The sequence below is a fragment of the Triturus cristatus genome, chromosome 2_2 (genome assembly GCF_964204655.1).
Source record: "Triturus cristatus chromosome 2_2, aTriCri1.1, whole genome shotgun sequence".
In the NCBI taxonomy this organism is placed as follows: domain Eukaryota; kingdom Metazoa; phylum Chordata; class Amphibia; order Caudata; family Salamandridae; genus Triturus; species Triturus cristatus.
The window spans coordinates 224,100,755-224,117,249 of record NC_140582.1 but is presented as its reverse complement, the minus strand read 5'-3'; the positions used below and the strand labels follow the sequence as shown (position 1 = coordinate 224,117,249).

The window sequence follows — 16,495 nt, the reverse complement described above, 5'->3', positions numbered from 1 at the left end:
CCATTGTGGCCTGGGGCGTTTCCTTTATAACCAATACAGCCTACTCCTGTGGGATGCTGGTGTAAAGGGATGACACGTCCAGTGTGACCATGAGTTGTGTCTCTGTGTCGAATGGTTGTCCCTCCAGTAGTTGGATTATGAGCATAGTGTCCCTCACGAAAGATCTTGTCTCAGTCACCCATGGTTGAAGGAAGCTGTCTAGATATTGGTTGAGAGGTTCCAGGATTGAGCCTCAACCCGAGACAATGGGTCTCCCTGGTGGCTTTTCCATGTTCTTATGTACCTTTGGGAGCGTGTATATTGTAGGCACTCTAGGTTCCTTCTTGTTGAGGAAGTCATGTTCAGGTTGACTTAGAAACCCTAGGGATAATCCCTCTTTGGTGAGGTTCTGGATTAAATTTGACACTTCCAGTGTAGGATCTCTCGGTATGGGGACGTAGCTCTCACAAACACTCAATTGTTGCATTATCTCCTCAATGTAGTCTGGCGTGTTCTGCACTACCACTGCTCTGCCTTTGTCGGCTGCCTTAATCACAATCGCTCAGTTCGTACCCAAGGTCTTTAAGGCCTGTTTCTCTTTGCTAACATTGTACTTGATAAATCTACGGTTATTCAAAAGATCCATTGTTTCTTGAAGCACTATCTGTTCATATGCCAGTATTTTTTGGCTCATCAAGTACGCAGCCGGGGTGAATGTTGAGGGAGGTCTAAAAGTATTTGCACTCAAGTTAGGGGTATATTCCTTTCTAGAGAAAAAATATTTCAACCTGATTTTGCGGGAAAACCTTTGTAGCTCAAGTTTCACAATAAATGATTGTGGGGGCTGTAGGGACAAAGGATAGTCCTTTTGAAAGAATCCGTTTCTCAGCATCTGATAGAGTGTAATCTGACAGATTGATAATAGGATCAGATGCTATAATCATAGTTCCAGCAGAGCATTCTTGCATGGATATAGTGTTTTCAATAACGGGGTTAGTTGGGTTGTATGCAACAGTGGATGATGAGGGTACAACTGTATGGTCTCATGGGCATTTGTAATGTTAATCATGTCTGATTGTACGTCATTTAAATGACTCTCATGATTCGTCTCAGTTACCATCTGTATGTATGAATCTCCCCGTGTGATTCGGGTGTGTAGAACCGTACACAAGAGTTATTGTTATTGGCGCGGCTGCCGGGCGCCAGAGACGAGATGAGATCACACAGAACTGTTTCTAGGTAAGAAATGATGACACAATGCTCCTGATTTGTGCAAGACTGTGTTTTAATTCCTTCCAATCAGGATACCGTCCATCACACAGCCTGTGCAGCACACTATTGAGTTATAAATGTCCCGCACATGTTCTACTCACAATGCAAAGTAATAAGAATAGACATGGGTCTGTGTGCCATGGGTTAATACACCCATTGCCATTTGGTAGTCTGGGCACCTCAACGTCAGCGCGGACGGCTCGTAGCCCCTCGCTCTGAGTGCACAGTGCCCTCTCCTGAAGCCTCGGCAGCCCTACCATGATGCCCACTATGGCGCCTGTCCTGTGGGAGGGGTGGAGTGATGCTGCTCCTTCTTGATTGTGCATCCTCCTCCAGTGAGGACTCCTGTTCCTGCAGTGGCTGCTGCCTGCAGCTGGTCCACAGCACATGTAACCTGTACTAGTCCCCTGGCCACGTCCTGGCTGCAGTGTGCCAACTCATGCTGCATGCTTATGCAGCATCGTGACAGCACTGAGGTGGCAGAGGACAGACGGTTGACAGCCCTCGTGTATAGGTCCAGGCGTGTGTAGAGGCGCTGTCTCTCCCTGCGCCTAGCTGCACGGTCCTCTCACATCTCTGCGCATAGAGCCTCCAGGGCACCCGTCAGGCCCCTGAAGCCTAACCTTATTTGCCAACGAATGAATCTAATTGGTTTTTCATGCAGGCGCTGCACTTCAAGCATGTTGCCCTCAAGCCAGCTGAAGACTGTCTCCTCCTGTGGCAGATGCGCTTGTGGACGGAGGTGCCCTGTCGAAATGCCTGGAATGGGACGTGCCTGTGACTGTGCTCTGTGTGGTTGCTCAGACTGGCCCTGGACTTGATGCCCATCCTCATCTGTGTCCTGTTCCTCCTCCTCCAGTGGTGGCAATGGTGGTACTGCGTTGCGCCGGGGGCGTTGTGCTGGGACCACTGGGCTGCCCGCTTCCTCCTCCTCTTGCCCTGTCACCTCGGCGCTGTCGGATTCATCCTCCCCTCCTGTCCTTGGTCTCTGTGTTTCTGGGTGTGCTGTGGACGTAAATGCACACATTAATTTTGTGTCCTGCCTTGCATATGGAATGCAATAAATTTCACTGTTTGGAGTTACATGGGTCCTGACTGTCTGTATTTTACCTTTCCTGATACACACATACTGGTTGACCCTTGCTGGGTTTCACTGCTCCACTGTTTGGTGCATGTGACTACATCTCCCATAATGCATTGCTGTGTGTGCCTGTATGCTTGCACTGGACTTGCATTAGTGTTGGGTGCCTGGGTCTCTCCAGGGTGTGTGGGTGAAGTAGGGAGGTATCAGGGATGTGTAGGCATTCTTCTTACCTTGTCTTGGATCTGGGGATTCGGAGTTGTCAAGGTCTGCCACGCCCACCACACTCTCGGGCAGCAGGGTCCCCTTGACCAATTCCTCCATTGGCGTGGAAGCAGTGGCAGTGGAGGCCAGTCTTTTTTGCCTCCTCCAGCCTGGCTGCAACCTTTTCCTTCGAGCACTCGCGCATGTCATACCATCGTTTGTGCAGCTCCTCGACGCTGCGGTGGGTGACGTCAATGGAGTTCACTTTTTGCTGGATGTCAGCCCAGATTCTTCTTTTGGAGGTCTCTGGCACACGCAGGGATTTTTTCCCGATGAGGAGCTCATGGCTCACCACCATCTCCTGTATTAAAACCTCCTGCTCCCTTTCAGAGAACTTGTGTTTTCTCTTCCTGGTTTTGTCCACCTGCTGATTGTCCTGGCTGGCCATTGTCTCCTCTCACAGTAGCAGTGTACTGGTGCCTGTACTCTCCTAACAGCCTAGCACTCTGCTTCTGAAACTCAGGTGCAGTATGGGTAGTCACACTTCCTGGTTGTGATGTCATCAAGCTGCACCTGAGTTTCAGATCAGAAGATTTGCGATTCCTTATTTGCGAATTCGCTAAATTTGCGAATTCGCTAATAAGGAATCGCTATTTAGGTATTCGTATTTGGATTCTGCGAAAAAGTAGGGATACGCTATTTGTTTGCGAACATTTATTTACATACCGATTTGCGATTCACAAATTGCGATTCTCAGAAAATCGCAATTTGAGAATCGCAAATTTGGAGTTTGATACATATGGCCCTTGGTAATTCTGGTGACCCTATGACAAGCTGAAGTTGAAACTGATTAGTGCTTAGATGTCGTTGGGCAGTAATGTGCTTTATAAATTCCGCTAACATAACATAGTTATATTTCCAGTTTATAGTACACATTTATCAAATTAAGGTCATCATTCACAGGCAGGCCATGCAGCAGGTGGCAGTGCAGGGTGGAGAAGACATCCTTCTCAAGTAGGGCGAGAAGGGATCCAGTTTGTCTACCAGGGAGAGCTCTGGTCACCTTTATCCTTGTGAACTTCTCCTTCACCCACCTATTCTCTTCCTGCAACTACTTTTTTATGTCTGTGATGGCTGGACATTCTCCCACAATGCACTGACTGAAGTAGCAACTGCTGCTATAGGGCTACCTTCTGTGCTGCACTGCTGATGTCTCTATCACAATTCAATGTACAACTAATTTATGACTGTAGCATAACTGTTGCTAGTAACTTACTGTATAATGATTAGGTTTACTGAAATTGCAAGGTGTTCGTGTTGTTATAAGTGGGAAAACATTATGCGAATATAAAGCGCTGTGATACCCCTATTAGGGTCAAGGTTGAACTATACAAAACACCAAATAAATAAATAAACAAAAAAAGTACGGAGGAAGGCCATGCAGTTTTTTTAAGTTCCTCCCTACAAAACTAACAATCAACTGGGTCTCCTCAGTAAAATTATTCTTCCTTCTCACATTTAGCATGATGATGGCACGGAGCAGAGCAGGCTGGTGAAGTGTGGGTGTGGAAAAACTAGAGCTGTGGATGTATGCTGATAATTCCACCCAGAGCTCAGAACCTCCGCCCTGAGTGCGGAACCTCTGCCGCCATAAAAATACTACTGGTAAATCCCTTTGTGACTATCAAATGAAGTAGTAATGTTGGACTTTTGGTCTAACATTACCTTTGTGAATCAGGCCCTCAGTGCTTGCTTTAATTGGAACACACTGCACTTCTGTGCAGGTTTTGTTAGAAAAGTATTGATAGTGGAGAAAATATTTTTGCATCCAGTACATTGTTGCAAAATATTTAAACACCGCGAGCGCTGTGGATGCCCATCAGACAGGCATAGAAATCACATCCCATAGCTGTCATCTTGGGAGGATGCTTCCAAGTCACTCATGAGGAGTGCACATTGATGTCAGGTTCTTGTTTATCTGTGAGCTTAGTGGTTTCAATCACCTCAGACAAGAACAGACATCATGAGAGCAGTAGGGGAATAAAGGAGGAGGTATGCAAATTCTGCTAATATTTACTTTAGTTTGCATTTCTCAATATACAGGCTTGGAAAGCATGAGTAATTTACTTATATCCTCCTCCATTTTCCAATTTTTGTAGTTATTCAAGTCTGGAGTCGATGCTCTAAAAATAATAAATCGACACGAGTCTCAAGATGTTTTGGAGCTTCGGGCAGTGGGGATTTGATTTAATAACATATCTCAAAGCGGCACTTGTTCTGCTCCTCATCAGTAATCTAATGCATTCCTTACTTCACAGAGGTTAACAGTTGAACTCACACCTAATGCACTGACAAGCATTAATAACGTATATCAAAGCAAAACTTGTTCTGCTCCTCATCAGTAATCTAAATTCATTCCTTACTTCATAGATGTTAACAGTTGAACTCACACCAGAGGCACTGACAAGCATACATAGCTGTCCTTTTTCCAATTATTTCAGCTCCAGGTGAGTTTCACCCTGGACCTAACCAAGAAGATGCCTTGCACTTACACTTCAACGTATAAAGTCTGATATTATATCAATTTAATATGCAGAGTGCTCTACAGACGGTCCTGATGAAGACCCGTTTTGAAGTGGATAGGGCTCATGCCTTCTAAGAGGGTCGAAACATCAATGGTTTTACTTTTGGTCTGTACCTTAGAACCATTGGGTTCAACTAAGGAGAAACGGACAGAGCCCACCCATGTAAGACTTTACTTTAAATAATATAGCCAGGCGGTTCAAGTTTTTTTAATTATATGTATTGATAGTGTATTATCCTTGTAATCTTGACACACTGCACAAGCACTTTCTTCACATATCACTCACAGAGCATAGTGTCAATTAATACTATGAACCATTGTTGTCTTATTACAAAGTATATTGACTACACATCAACCGAGTGGTCCAGACCCACATGTTTATTTTGCCTTGTAAGGGATTGTGAAATGCTTACTTTTTAATGTATAAGGGTGATCTAAAACTGCTCCAATAGAACCATCCTGACTATGTAATTTATCTGAATTAGAAGCATGATCCATCAGAAAGTAATATTACTATATCAAAACCCTGCCTGCTGAAATGCTTTTGTGATCTTGCTGACAGTGGTTCTCATATTTATTTATTTTGAAAGTCTTATAGAGCGCGAACAAGATCCTTGCGGATATCAGAGCGCTTTACATAACAACCAACTGTAAGTTGAACAAACAATAATGTGCAGGTCACCATCATATAAAAACAACATTTTGTGCAAGAAATCGTAGGAGGATTAATCATGGTAATGTATTTTATAACAGGCTCTAAAGAACTCGGGCCTGAATAGCTAGTGCTCATGTAAATTTTGCCATGAGCAACGCTTTAACTTCTTTTTTGAATGATGCGGAAGAGGCATTCAGTCTGGTTTCAGGGCGAAGGGTGTTCCATATTTTGGGCGCCATCCCTGAGAAGGATCGTTTATAAGTTTTCTTCTTGTTGAACCTTTGTGGTTTCAGTAGAAGTTTTTCAGCATTCCTAGAGGATCTTAGACCACCAGAGATCGTCAGTTTCTGCGCAAGGTAGCTGGGAGTGCTGTGATGTAAGGCTTTATGAGTCATGCACGCAACTTTTAGGTGGATTCTAGCTTCAAATGGTAGCCAGTTCAGGGATTTTAAGTCAGGGGAAATGTGTGCACTTCTTTTCGAGCCAGTGATGAGTCTAGCTGCCTCGTTGATAGCCGCTCTTAGTGGAGCTGTTGCAGCTTTTGGGAGGCCACATAAGGAGACACTTCCGTACTCCACATGAGGGATAACTAGAGCTTGTACTGCTAGCTTGAAGTCCTCAAATGGCAGGAAGGGTTTCAGCTTCCTCAATGTATTTATCTGATAATTAGCTCCCTTTGTAGCGTTACTGATGTGTTTTTGCATCGTAAGGTTGCTGTCAAGGGTAATTCCCAAGGATTTTGCTGAGTCCACGATGGTTGGTTGAATGTTGAAGGCGGTAAGCTGTTTGATCAAGTCGTGCATTAAAGGGACTTTGACCGGTGGTGCTATGAGGAGGAATTCTGTTTTTAGTGCGTTCAGTTTGAGATGATTTTCTGATAGCCAAGACTGGGTGTTCCTGAGTGTGGAGTTAAGCATCTCAATGTCTTCTAGGGAGTTGATCTTGAGATATAGTTGTGTGTCGCTCGCGTACATATGAAATTGTACGTTAGATGCCTGCAGAGTTTCAGTGAGAGGTTCCATGAACAAGTTAAATAAGGTCGGCGAAAGTGAGGACCCTTGCGGAACCCCAAGTGTTACAGGTGAGGAATTGGAGAGTGTGTTGTTGACCTTGAATTTTTGTGTACGGTTATGGAGGAAGGAGGTAAACCAGTTTAACACTGTACCTGACAGACCCATTCTATGCTCCAGGAGATCAATTAGTTTCTGGTGTTTGACCGTATCAAAGGCTGAGGAAAGGTCTAGCAGGATGAGTAGGCACGATCCGTTCTGGTCAAGGATTTGTAGCGGATCATCAATAATGTGTGTCATGGCTGATTCCGTGCTGTGACCTGCTCTGAAACCTGATTGGTGTTTATTTAGGAGTTCAAAGTGATCTATGTGATTAGTCAGTTGTCGGTGAACACATTTTTCCAGCAGTTTGACCAGGGTGGGAATACTGGATATGGGTCGGTAGTTGTTAAGGTCCGTAGGGTCAGCTGTGGGTTTCTTTAGGATTGGTGAAACTTGACCTACTTTGTGGGAGTCCGGGATGCAGCCTTGTTGAAGTGAGCTGTTAATGATTTTGGTCCAAAGTGGAAAAAGCCAAGGAGCAAGGTCTTTGACTGCATTGGCAGGGAGAGGGTCAATGAGGTGATTGGCCGGTTTCAGGGTGTTGAGAATTATGCCTAGGGCGTCTTCAGTGTACGTATCAAAGGAGGACCATGCTGCCTCATTTTTAGGGCCAGGCTTAGGGGGGAGTTGGACTGACGTGGTTGGAAAAGAGGTGGTGATTTCCGTATGAGGAGCAATGTGTGGTAGTCGGTTATTGAGGAGATCCTTCATGATGTTGTCGGTCTTCAGATTAAAGAAGGTAGAGAATTCTTCACAGTTAGGTTGAGGGCGAGCTAGGTCTTGTAGCCGTTGGGGTGCGTCCTTGGATTGATTTTTGATTAATTCGAAAAGTTTTTTGGGGCGTTTTTTTGCTTGGTCTAGTTGATGGCTGAAGAAGTCAGCTTTAGTACGCTTAATCTTTTTGTAGTATGCATTTCTCTTTTTCCTTAGAAGTTTAAGGTGGATAGCTGATGGGACTGATCTCCAGTTGCGTTCAAAGGACCTGAGGGCCCGTCTGTCCTCATTAAGCAGCACGTTGTACCAGGGCTTGGAATCTTTAATGGGAGCTCTCTTAAGTTGCAGAGGGGCTACCTCATTAATTATCGTAGTCATAGCGTTGAGATAGTGGTTGGTGAGAACAGAGGTGACTGAAGGGGGCTGGAGCAGGTTGTAGCTGAAGAAGGGTAGTGAGTTGGGATTGAGTTTTTTCAAGTCTCTTTTCCAGATCTTTAGTTTTGTGGATTGCGCTGAAATGAGTTTGGTGGTTCCCTTGATATAGAAGGCAATAATATGATGGTCCGACCAGTCACAAGGTTGGATCGAGTCCACATGGATGATGTCAGATTTGGCGATTATAAGATCAAGGGTTGAGCCTTTATTCTGTGTCGGGCTGTTGCAGGATTGGATGAGGGTAAGATCATCCAAGAAGTTTTTGAAGCTATTGATCACTGAGTCATTGTTGTCGTTCCAATGGAGATTGAAGTCGCCAAGGAATATTTGGGTATTTTGCCGCCCAATGTTAGAGGCGATCAAGTCCATGAGGTGTTCGATGAAGAGGAGGTTGTCTCCAAGAGGATGATAGATGATGTGGATTGATCATACTGGTTTGCCATTGCAGCTAATGTTCAGACATAAGTATTCACATGATGTGAAAGTTGGCGATAAGGCTCTGTTTATGGTGATGCTGCTGCGATGTATACAAGCTATGCCACCCCCTATTTTGTCCGTTCTGTCTAATCTAATGATGTTGTAGTCGGGTGGTACAGGGATGTCGTGGAGAGGGGTGGATGATTCTGTTAACCAGGTTTCAGTTAGAAATAAGATGTCCAGCTCCTGAGAGATGATGAGGTCAGCTATGTCAGCTGCGTGTCTGGAGGCCGATCTACAGTTTAGCAGAGTGCATTTCAGATGGGGTGAAATGAGGGAAGAGGATGGGTCCTGAGTGATATGGATTCTTCGTAGGTTATTATCCCTGACTCCTCTGTTGTTGTGTGTAGCGAGTCTGCAGGGGTTGAAGGGGATAGTCGGGATAGTCATCTGAGAGGGCGTAAGGGAGTTGGGGAGGGAGGGTTCGTAAGAATGCAGAAGGGAGAGAAGATCGCTCTCCGAAAACGGGTTGGTGCTGCACCTTGGGCGTGTTAGTGTGTTGTGAGACGGAACTGTTTTCCAGCTGGGTGGGGGCATTTTAGAGGCGGATGAAATGAGGTCCGGGCGCTCATGTAATTTATAGATCGTTGAGGGAGTGAAGCGCAATGAGTGTTTAGACAACATCATCTTGAACGAATGAAGCTCCGCTTGAATTTGGTTCAGGATGATCATAATTTCCTCTAGTCTAGGGTCTGGTGCGGATGGGAGAGAGGTTGGTGAGTGTGTTATGCCTGAGGATGGCTGTGTGGGAGGGTGTAAAGTGGGGGTTGCTGGCTGTTGTGAAGGCGTAGGGATAGGATGGAGGGTGGAATGCTCAGAAGGAAGCGTAGTATCAGAGGGGGGGGGGGGTGAAGTGAAACGTAATTAGCCTGCAGTCTATGTGGGGGTGGGTGATTGCGCTGTGGGGAGTATGTGTCAGGAAAGGCCTTGTCTGGCAAAGAGGAGGTGGCAGGAGAGATAGAAACAGTGGGGAGAGGAGCGGAGGGCTACAGAGGAATATATTCCCCGTCTAAGGGAGGCACGTAGGCTGCCTTCGTCGTGCTGGGCCGTAAAGAGCATGGGTCAGGTGCAGTGACGGGAGGACTGTAGATGTTAGGGGTTTACAGGGGGGGAGTGCCGTAAGGCACCGGTGCCAGTAGTGGCTGGGGTGTATGCAGGGCGAGGGCGTGATGCGAGCAGAGTGGTGAGGATGGGGTGAAGCGCGGTGTGTGGGAGAGGGGTGTAAATTGAGTGGGAGAAGGACGAGGACAGGGCGGAAGCAGGGAGGTATTGTTTGTCATGGTGGGGGGGCTAATTCGCTCTGTGTTGCCGCAGGGAGCGGGTTGCGAGGGCAGCTGGGATATAGCTACCCGGTTTTTAATGATGGGGAAGATGTTGTCAAAGAGATTTAAATTACGGTCTGTGGCTTGAATGAGGATAGTGCCGTTATTGTATATGGTGATGGTCGCTGTCGCTTGATAGAGTTGGGAGGGGGAAATACTGAAGGCTGTCCCATGCGCGGTTTTCCTCATTGAGGAGATCGAGAGAGAAGCTAGGAATGCCTTTCTCCATTATGCTCTTCGTTAAGTGTGGAAAATGAAATCAGTGGTAGATAATCCACTACGAAGTGAGAAATAGGGGTCGGCGAAGAGAGTTTCGGGGTGGAGTTTTATGAAATTATGCTTGAAACGTTTGGATGATTGTTTAGAGAGGTTAGGGGGATGAATGATGCTGTAGGTGTGTGTACCTGCAAGCTCCATGGTGTGAACCCCCCAAAGCAGTGCGAAGCGCGCTAGGGGGGAGCGATATGGGGGGGGCGGGGAGAAGCAGGAGAGCTGAAGCCAGGGGCAATGTAGAAGTGGACTGAAAGGAAAGATGGGGGATGGCAAACTGGAAGAAGATGTTAGCCCCGAGGTGCAGATTGCAGATAAGGAATAGAAGTGCAAAAAGGGGGGTGGAAAAGGAAAAGAGTAAGGGTTTAGAAGCACCTTCTTTCATGTACATGGGTCTACCGTAAAATGCACAAGAGTACACAGCTATGAAAATGACATGAGCACACTCCAAGGCCCTTAAAACTACATCTGGCAGATCACTGGATCTACCAACCTCAGCCTATGTGCAGATGAAGGTTCTTGATGTTCTGTCTACCAGTCACTCTGGGCTGTGCTAGTTCCTTGCACAGGAACATTGCCTGATCTTTCTATAAATTGTTTTCATGAAGTCAATGGGCACAGAACACACAATTTATTTTCTTTGCAAGGGTTTTTGGTATAAATCTGCATTTACAATTTTACAACATGGGAGGCAAAAAGAAAACACATTATTTTTTCTGATGGGCACCAAGGGCAGGTGGGGGAGGGGGCTTTTGAGTGTCTGGTACCAAACTACTGTAGTAAACCCCTCTGCCGACAATATAGCGAGATCCAATAACGACCTGAGGACTGCATCCTTCCTGCTGACTTCAAAGGGACTGATGGTACTGGCCTGGGCAACTATAGTCTTTCTGCTGCCTTCAGAGGGCCTTTTAGTAACAACCTGTGGTATCAACTATTTTTGCTGGCTTCAGAGAGCCCTCAAGGAAGAGCCCGAGGTAATGCAACCTTTTTGCTGACTTCAGAGGTACATATATTAAAACCTGTGGTACGGCACCCTTACACAGCTGGCACTACAAACAGGAAGGAGCAGATTATTAAGTCACTGTTGAGGAAGGATGGAGAAGGGTGCAGAATCATCAGTTAAAACACTATGGGCCTCGGTCACACATATAACTTACATTTTTTAGTAAGTTAACACTTTGGTGTAAGTTTACTACTTTTGGCATTCACAAACTCTGATTGTAAACTTACTGCACAAGTTTTGTTACATGTCTCTAACATTTGTGCTTTGCACATGTAAAAAAGCATTTTTGCAGTCGGAAAAGGCCCGATTCTGCAAACTGAGCCGTTTCAAACTGCAAAAATGCTTTGTATATACGGCCCTTTGTTCTTTACTCACAAAGATCTGCATGTCTCCCGCAGCCCCTGGCCCTATACAATATGTATATGTGTATACATATTGGTACAGCATAGAAATATTGCACTATATTTTCCAGAAACTTTACGAGCTCCTATCCATCTTAACTCTGTCATCTTAAGTAAAAACAGTAGGCTGACAAATATAAAAAAGTCTTACTTTCTTTGATTACTTGCTCCACCTTGATTTCGTCGGTTATCTGTTCCGGATCTAAGTGTAAAACTGCTTTAAGTTCTGGTAGTGAAGTTCCAATTTCCACCGCTACAGGTATTATTGTTGTACAGAGCTCTAATGCACATGGCAGCATTAATGACTGTAAGCACAAACAACATGACCTCTATCAGCCTCGGTCTATTACTGTGTTCAAAACAAAGGGAGATACACGTCTACTTTGCAATTATTGCCTTAACACAGGTATGACAATCTTTCAGTCTTGAATTTTAAAATAAGCAACACAAATACAAAAGTAAATAATCAATCAATAAATAAGAAAACAAATTAGTCTTATTAACCATCCTTGTTCGTAAAAATACTGGGGCATATTCACAGAACTAATCTGAGATAAAAGCCTAAACTTACTACTTTTGGTATTCACAGAAGGCATTTAGTAGTAGTAAAGTTAGGACTCCTAACATTACTCCTACTAAATGCCATCTGTGAATACCAAAAGTAGTAAGTTTAGGATTTTATCTCAGTTTAGTAGAAGTAAAGTTAGGAGTCCTAACTTTACTACTACTAAATGCCTTCTGTGAATACCAAAAGTAGTAAGTTTAGGATTTTATCTGAGATTAGTTCTGTGAATCGGCCCCACAGTTTGTATTAGTTAGAACCAATACACGTTCATGCTGAGATGATCCCCCGGAAAGGTGTGGCCCATGAATATCAAAACCACAATACTAATAGAACACAACATTGACAACAGAGTACTGAAAATAGAATATCGCTGGCAAGTACACCTACAACCAAGAGAATGGATCAACAGAAAATGTGAATTGGAAATGTACTAAGTATTATTCTAATGCATGATATGGAAGGGCCACTATAAAAGATGACATTGTAATTCATGTAAGAGAACACAACCACCCCCCAAATGTGCCAGAAATAGAAGTAAGGGAGGTATTGCAGGATATAAGAGAGGCAAGTTCTGGCTCCAAGGAACCCACAGCCAAAAGACCCCGAGCACATCACAGGCCAAATACCACCTATACCAACTTAAAGACGTTTCAGTGCGCAAACTAAAAAGGTCAAGAGTGATACTCCTCCTGACACTAGAAGATACCAAGACATAGAAATACTTGAACATTAGCAATTACACATAATGAGGACCCTTTCTTTTTCTATAACAACCTAAACAATGAGAAACAAATCCTAACATTATCCACAGCAAATACCTTACTAAAACTAAGCCAAAGTCAAACTTGTATGATGGATAGGACCTTCAAAATTGTCCCAAACTATTCACTCAGATATAGACCATACATGGTCAAAACACAAATATCCCTTTTATATATGCCTTACTACCAAATAAACTATGAAGCACTTACTACAAACTCTTAAACCAAAATAAACATAACTTATACTTGGGGTAACAGAAATCTTGCCCGGAGCTACGTATCCCAGTCACTGGTCCCCACCACTGTATTTTTCTAAACATATAAAAAACAGAATACTGAGACTTCAGCAAAAAACAATAATTAACAAACTTCTTCTTGTTTGATTTCTTTAGTTTCTTTTTATTATTTCTTCAGTTTTTTCTTATCAATATTGCCAAGTAGTCTTTTATACAGTAAGCAGCCACAGAAAACAGCCAACACGTTTCGTGCTCCACTGCGCTTCTTCAAGGCTACAAACACAAAATGAACATCAATTTTACATATCTGAAGCCATAAACAATCATTATCCTATTTGACAACACTCTACACGCTGTGCAAGAAAATTAATTTCAAGTTCACTTCCTGACTACAAAGAGTACATGTGCTGTACAGTTACAAAACATCAGACATTTTCTCATAATGATGAGTCGTGATAATAGTACAAATTAGACTAACATCAAATAAAAAAATGCAATTAATTAAAAAACAAACAATGAGCAATTACTCCTATATCCCACTAAGCCATATGGCCTGTGTCACATACTGATTGCAATGAGTACTCTATCCCAAATTTTGAACTCAACATGAGCAAGGAGCTATCTAATGCGAAGACGTAGTTATACTAATCACAACTACAATAATTACCTTCCACTTCTAAATCAAAAAGCTTCACGGTCTCTTGTTTGCCTCGGATTCTTTACCTTCGTTTCTGCAATTATTAGTCTACATGAAAAAAGAGGGGGGACATTTAAAGATATTGAATTAGGACTATATTCCTACTCTATTTAGTCTTGAAAAAGGATTTAAAACGTTCTCACTGCAACTCGTATTGTTGGGCATTTAGCTTCATCCTAATTTCATCTCAATTTTTATTTCATCACCGCCAATAATGTTCTAAGTGGTCACGTTCCCCTTGATATTGGTCTGGAATAGGAACAGGGTCGCAATGAATTTATTGTATCTCCCTAATTACAAAATCTGAGTGAACATTTTCATAACAGAATAGGCACCATGACTCCCCTAACTGCAGTTTGTAGTATCTTGCATACAAATACCCATAAAACATTTAGGCACTTAAGGGATTTTTTCAGTTTCAAAACTTAAAGTAGCCTTCAGTAACTTGAAAAAAAAAATTGAAGGCTAAATTATTGTTGAGTATGTTGCTAGGTCGAGATCCAAATCCACAACTTCCTCCTTGGTAGACACCTCACTCTCCACCTAGTGCTATCCGATCCCATCTATCTCCTGCTCCTTATATACTGGCTGTTTATTTAATTCCACACACCTGGGGTGGGGCCAACATTTATTTTTATACTCTTGTTATTCCGATATGGCTATTTTCATGAAAGTTAACAACCTATCTTGTTAATTGTATACATGCACTTAAAATGAGCGTAAATTCTAAATTTCAACATGTGATCGGTTGGAGGCTGACGAGCCGTTTGAAGGTGTGGAACAGCATGGGTGATTACAGGTCCCGGGCGTTAGCTTTGGTAGTGAGCTCTAATGTAATGGGTAAGCAGTGGGAAACCAAACCTTGGACTGTTTATAGCAGTGGGAAACTGTACTGCAGTAGGAAACCATACCTAGGACTGTTTTTTACACTTAACAGATTTCTGTAGAAGGCAATAATAACGGCGTAGCTAAAGGGAGGTAACACGGGAGAAGCCTTTATGTAATTAACGAACTGGCTACAAAAATGATTGAAAATGCAATAGCACTAGTTGGAGAGTGAGGTTTCTACCAAGAAGAAGGTTGTGGGTTTGAATCCCGACCTGGCAACATACACAACAATAATTTAGCCTTCAATTTTTTTTGTATTTTTTCAAATTACTGAAGCCTACTTTTTAGTTTTGAAACTGACAAAATCCTTTAAAGTGCCTAAATGTTTTATGGGTATTTGTATGCAAGATACAACAAACTGCAGCTAGGGGAGTCATGGTGCCTATTCTGTTATGAAAATGTTCACTCAGATTGTATAATGAGGGAGATACAATACATTTATTGTGACTCTGTTCCTTTTCCAGACCCGTATCAAGGGGAACGTGACCACTTAGAACATTATTGATGGTAATGAAATAAACATTGGGATGAAATTAGGATTAGGCCAAATGCCTAACACTACGAGTTGAGATGAGCACGTTTTAAATAAGTTTTCAAGACTAAATAGAGTAGAAATATAGTCCTAATTCAATATCTATAAATGTTACCACCTCTTTTTTCATGCAGAATAATTATTGCAGAAACTAAGGTAAAATATCTGAGGCAAACAAGTGACCGTGAAGCTCTTTGATTTAGAAGTGGCAGGTAATTATTGTAGTTGTGATTAGTATAAATACGTCTTTGCATTAGATAGCTACTTGCTCATGTTGAGATCAAAATGGGGGATAGAGTACTCATTGCAATCAGTATGTGACACAGGCCATATGGCTTAGTGGGAGATAGTAGTAATGCCTCATTGTTTGTTTTTTATTTCATTTTTTTAATTTTTAATTTGATGTTTGTCTAATTTGTACTGTTATCACGACTCATCATTAGGAGAAAATGTCTGATGTTTTGTAACTGTACAGCACATGTACTCTTTGTAGTCAGGAGGTGAACTTGAAATTAATTTTCTTGCACAGTGCAAAGAGTGTTGTCAAATAGTATAATGATTGTTTATGGCTTTAGATATGTAAAATTTATATTAATTTTGTGTTTGTAACAGCCCTGGAGAAGCGCGGTGGAGCGCGAAACACGCGTTGACTGTTTTCTGTTGGCTGCTTACTGTATAAAAGACTACTTGGCTATATTGATAAGAAAAAACTGAAGAAAGAGTAAAAAGAAACTAAACAAGAAGAAGTTTGTTAATTATTGTTTTTTGCTGAAGTCTCAGTATTCTGTTTCTGACACAATAAACATACATTAATAGCTATTATCCAGAAAAAATAATCATAGACTTTGGGCAAGCCATGATTCAGACCATTTAAAAAATGTACCCCCACACAGCTATACAAGGCTGCTCCAACAATCTGCATTTAGTGCCAGATTACGAGTTTGGCAGTCCGACAACGGTATTACAAGACATGCGGTTACATGAACAAAACACTGCCACGGTCCTGCAGACAGCTCTGGCCAAATCCGATTGCGGCAGCCGTTGAATAGGCCAATCAGCATGTCAGAGGCTCGGACCGCCAGTAAAACCGCCGGCCTAATTAAGAGTTACATAACAGTCGGCGTGACCACAGCAGTCCAACCACCACATCTGAGCTAGTGGAAAGGAGGTATATAAGGGTGAGTCTCACCTCTACATGTCCTGTGCCACCATGGAGCTGATTGTACACATCCTGCCTCTGCTGTACATGTTTACTCACGTCCAAAATCCACACCGTCACGGATGCAACTGCTGTTAAGTCTACT

General features: G+C 43.1%; 1 protein-coding gene across 1 annotated transcript in view; it reads right to left on the bottom strand.

Moving 5' to 3' along the window:
- The window catches only part of SHOC1 (shortage in chiasmata 1), a 1,571,389-nt gene that overhangs the window by 1,232,486 nt on the left and 322,408 nt on the right, over window positions 1-16,495 (bottom strand). The window contains exon 8 of the mRNA XM_085643056.1: window positions 11,664-11,817. Coding sequence (XP_085499182.1) covers window positions 11,664-11,817 — 154 coding nt within the window. The remainder of the gene's footprint in view (window positions 1-11,663; window positions 11,818-16,495) is intronic.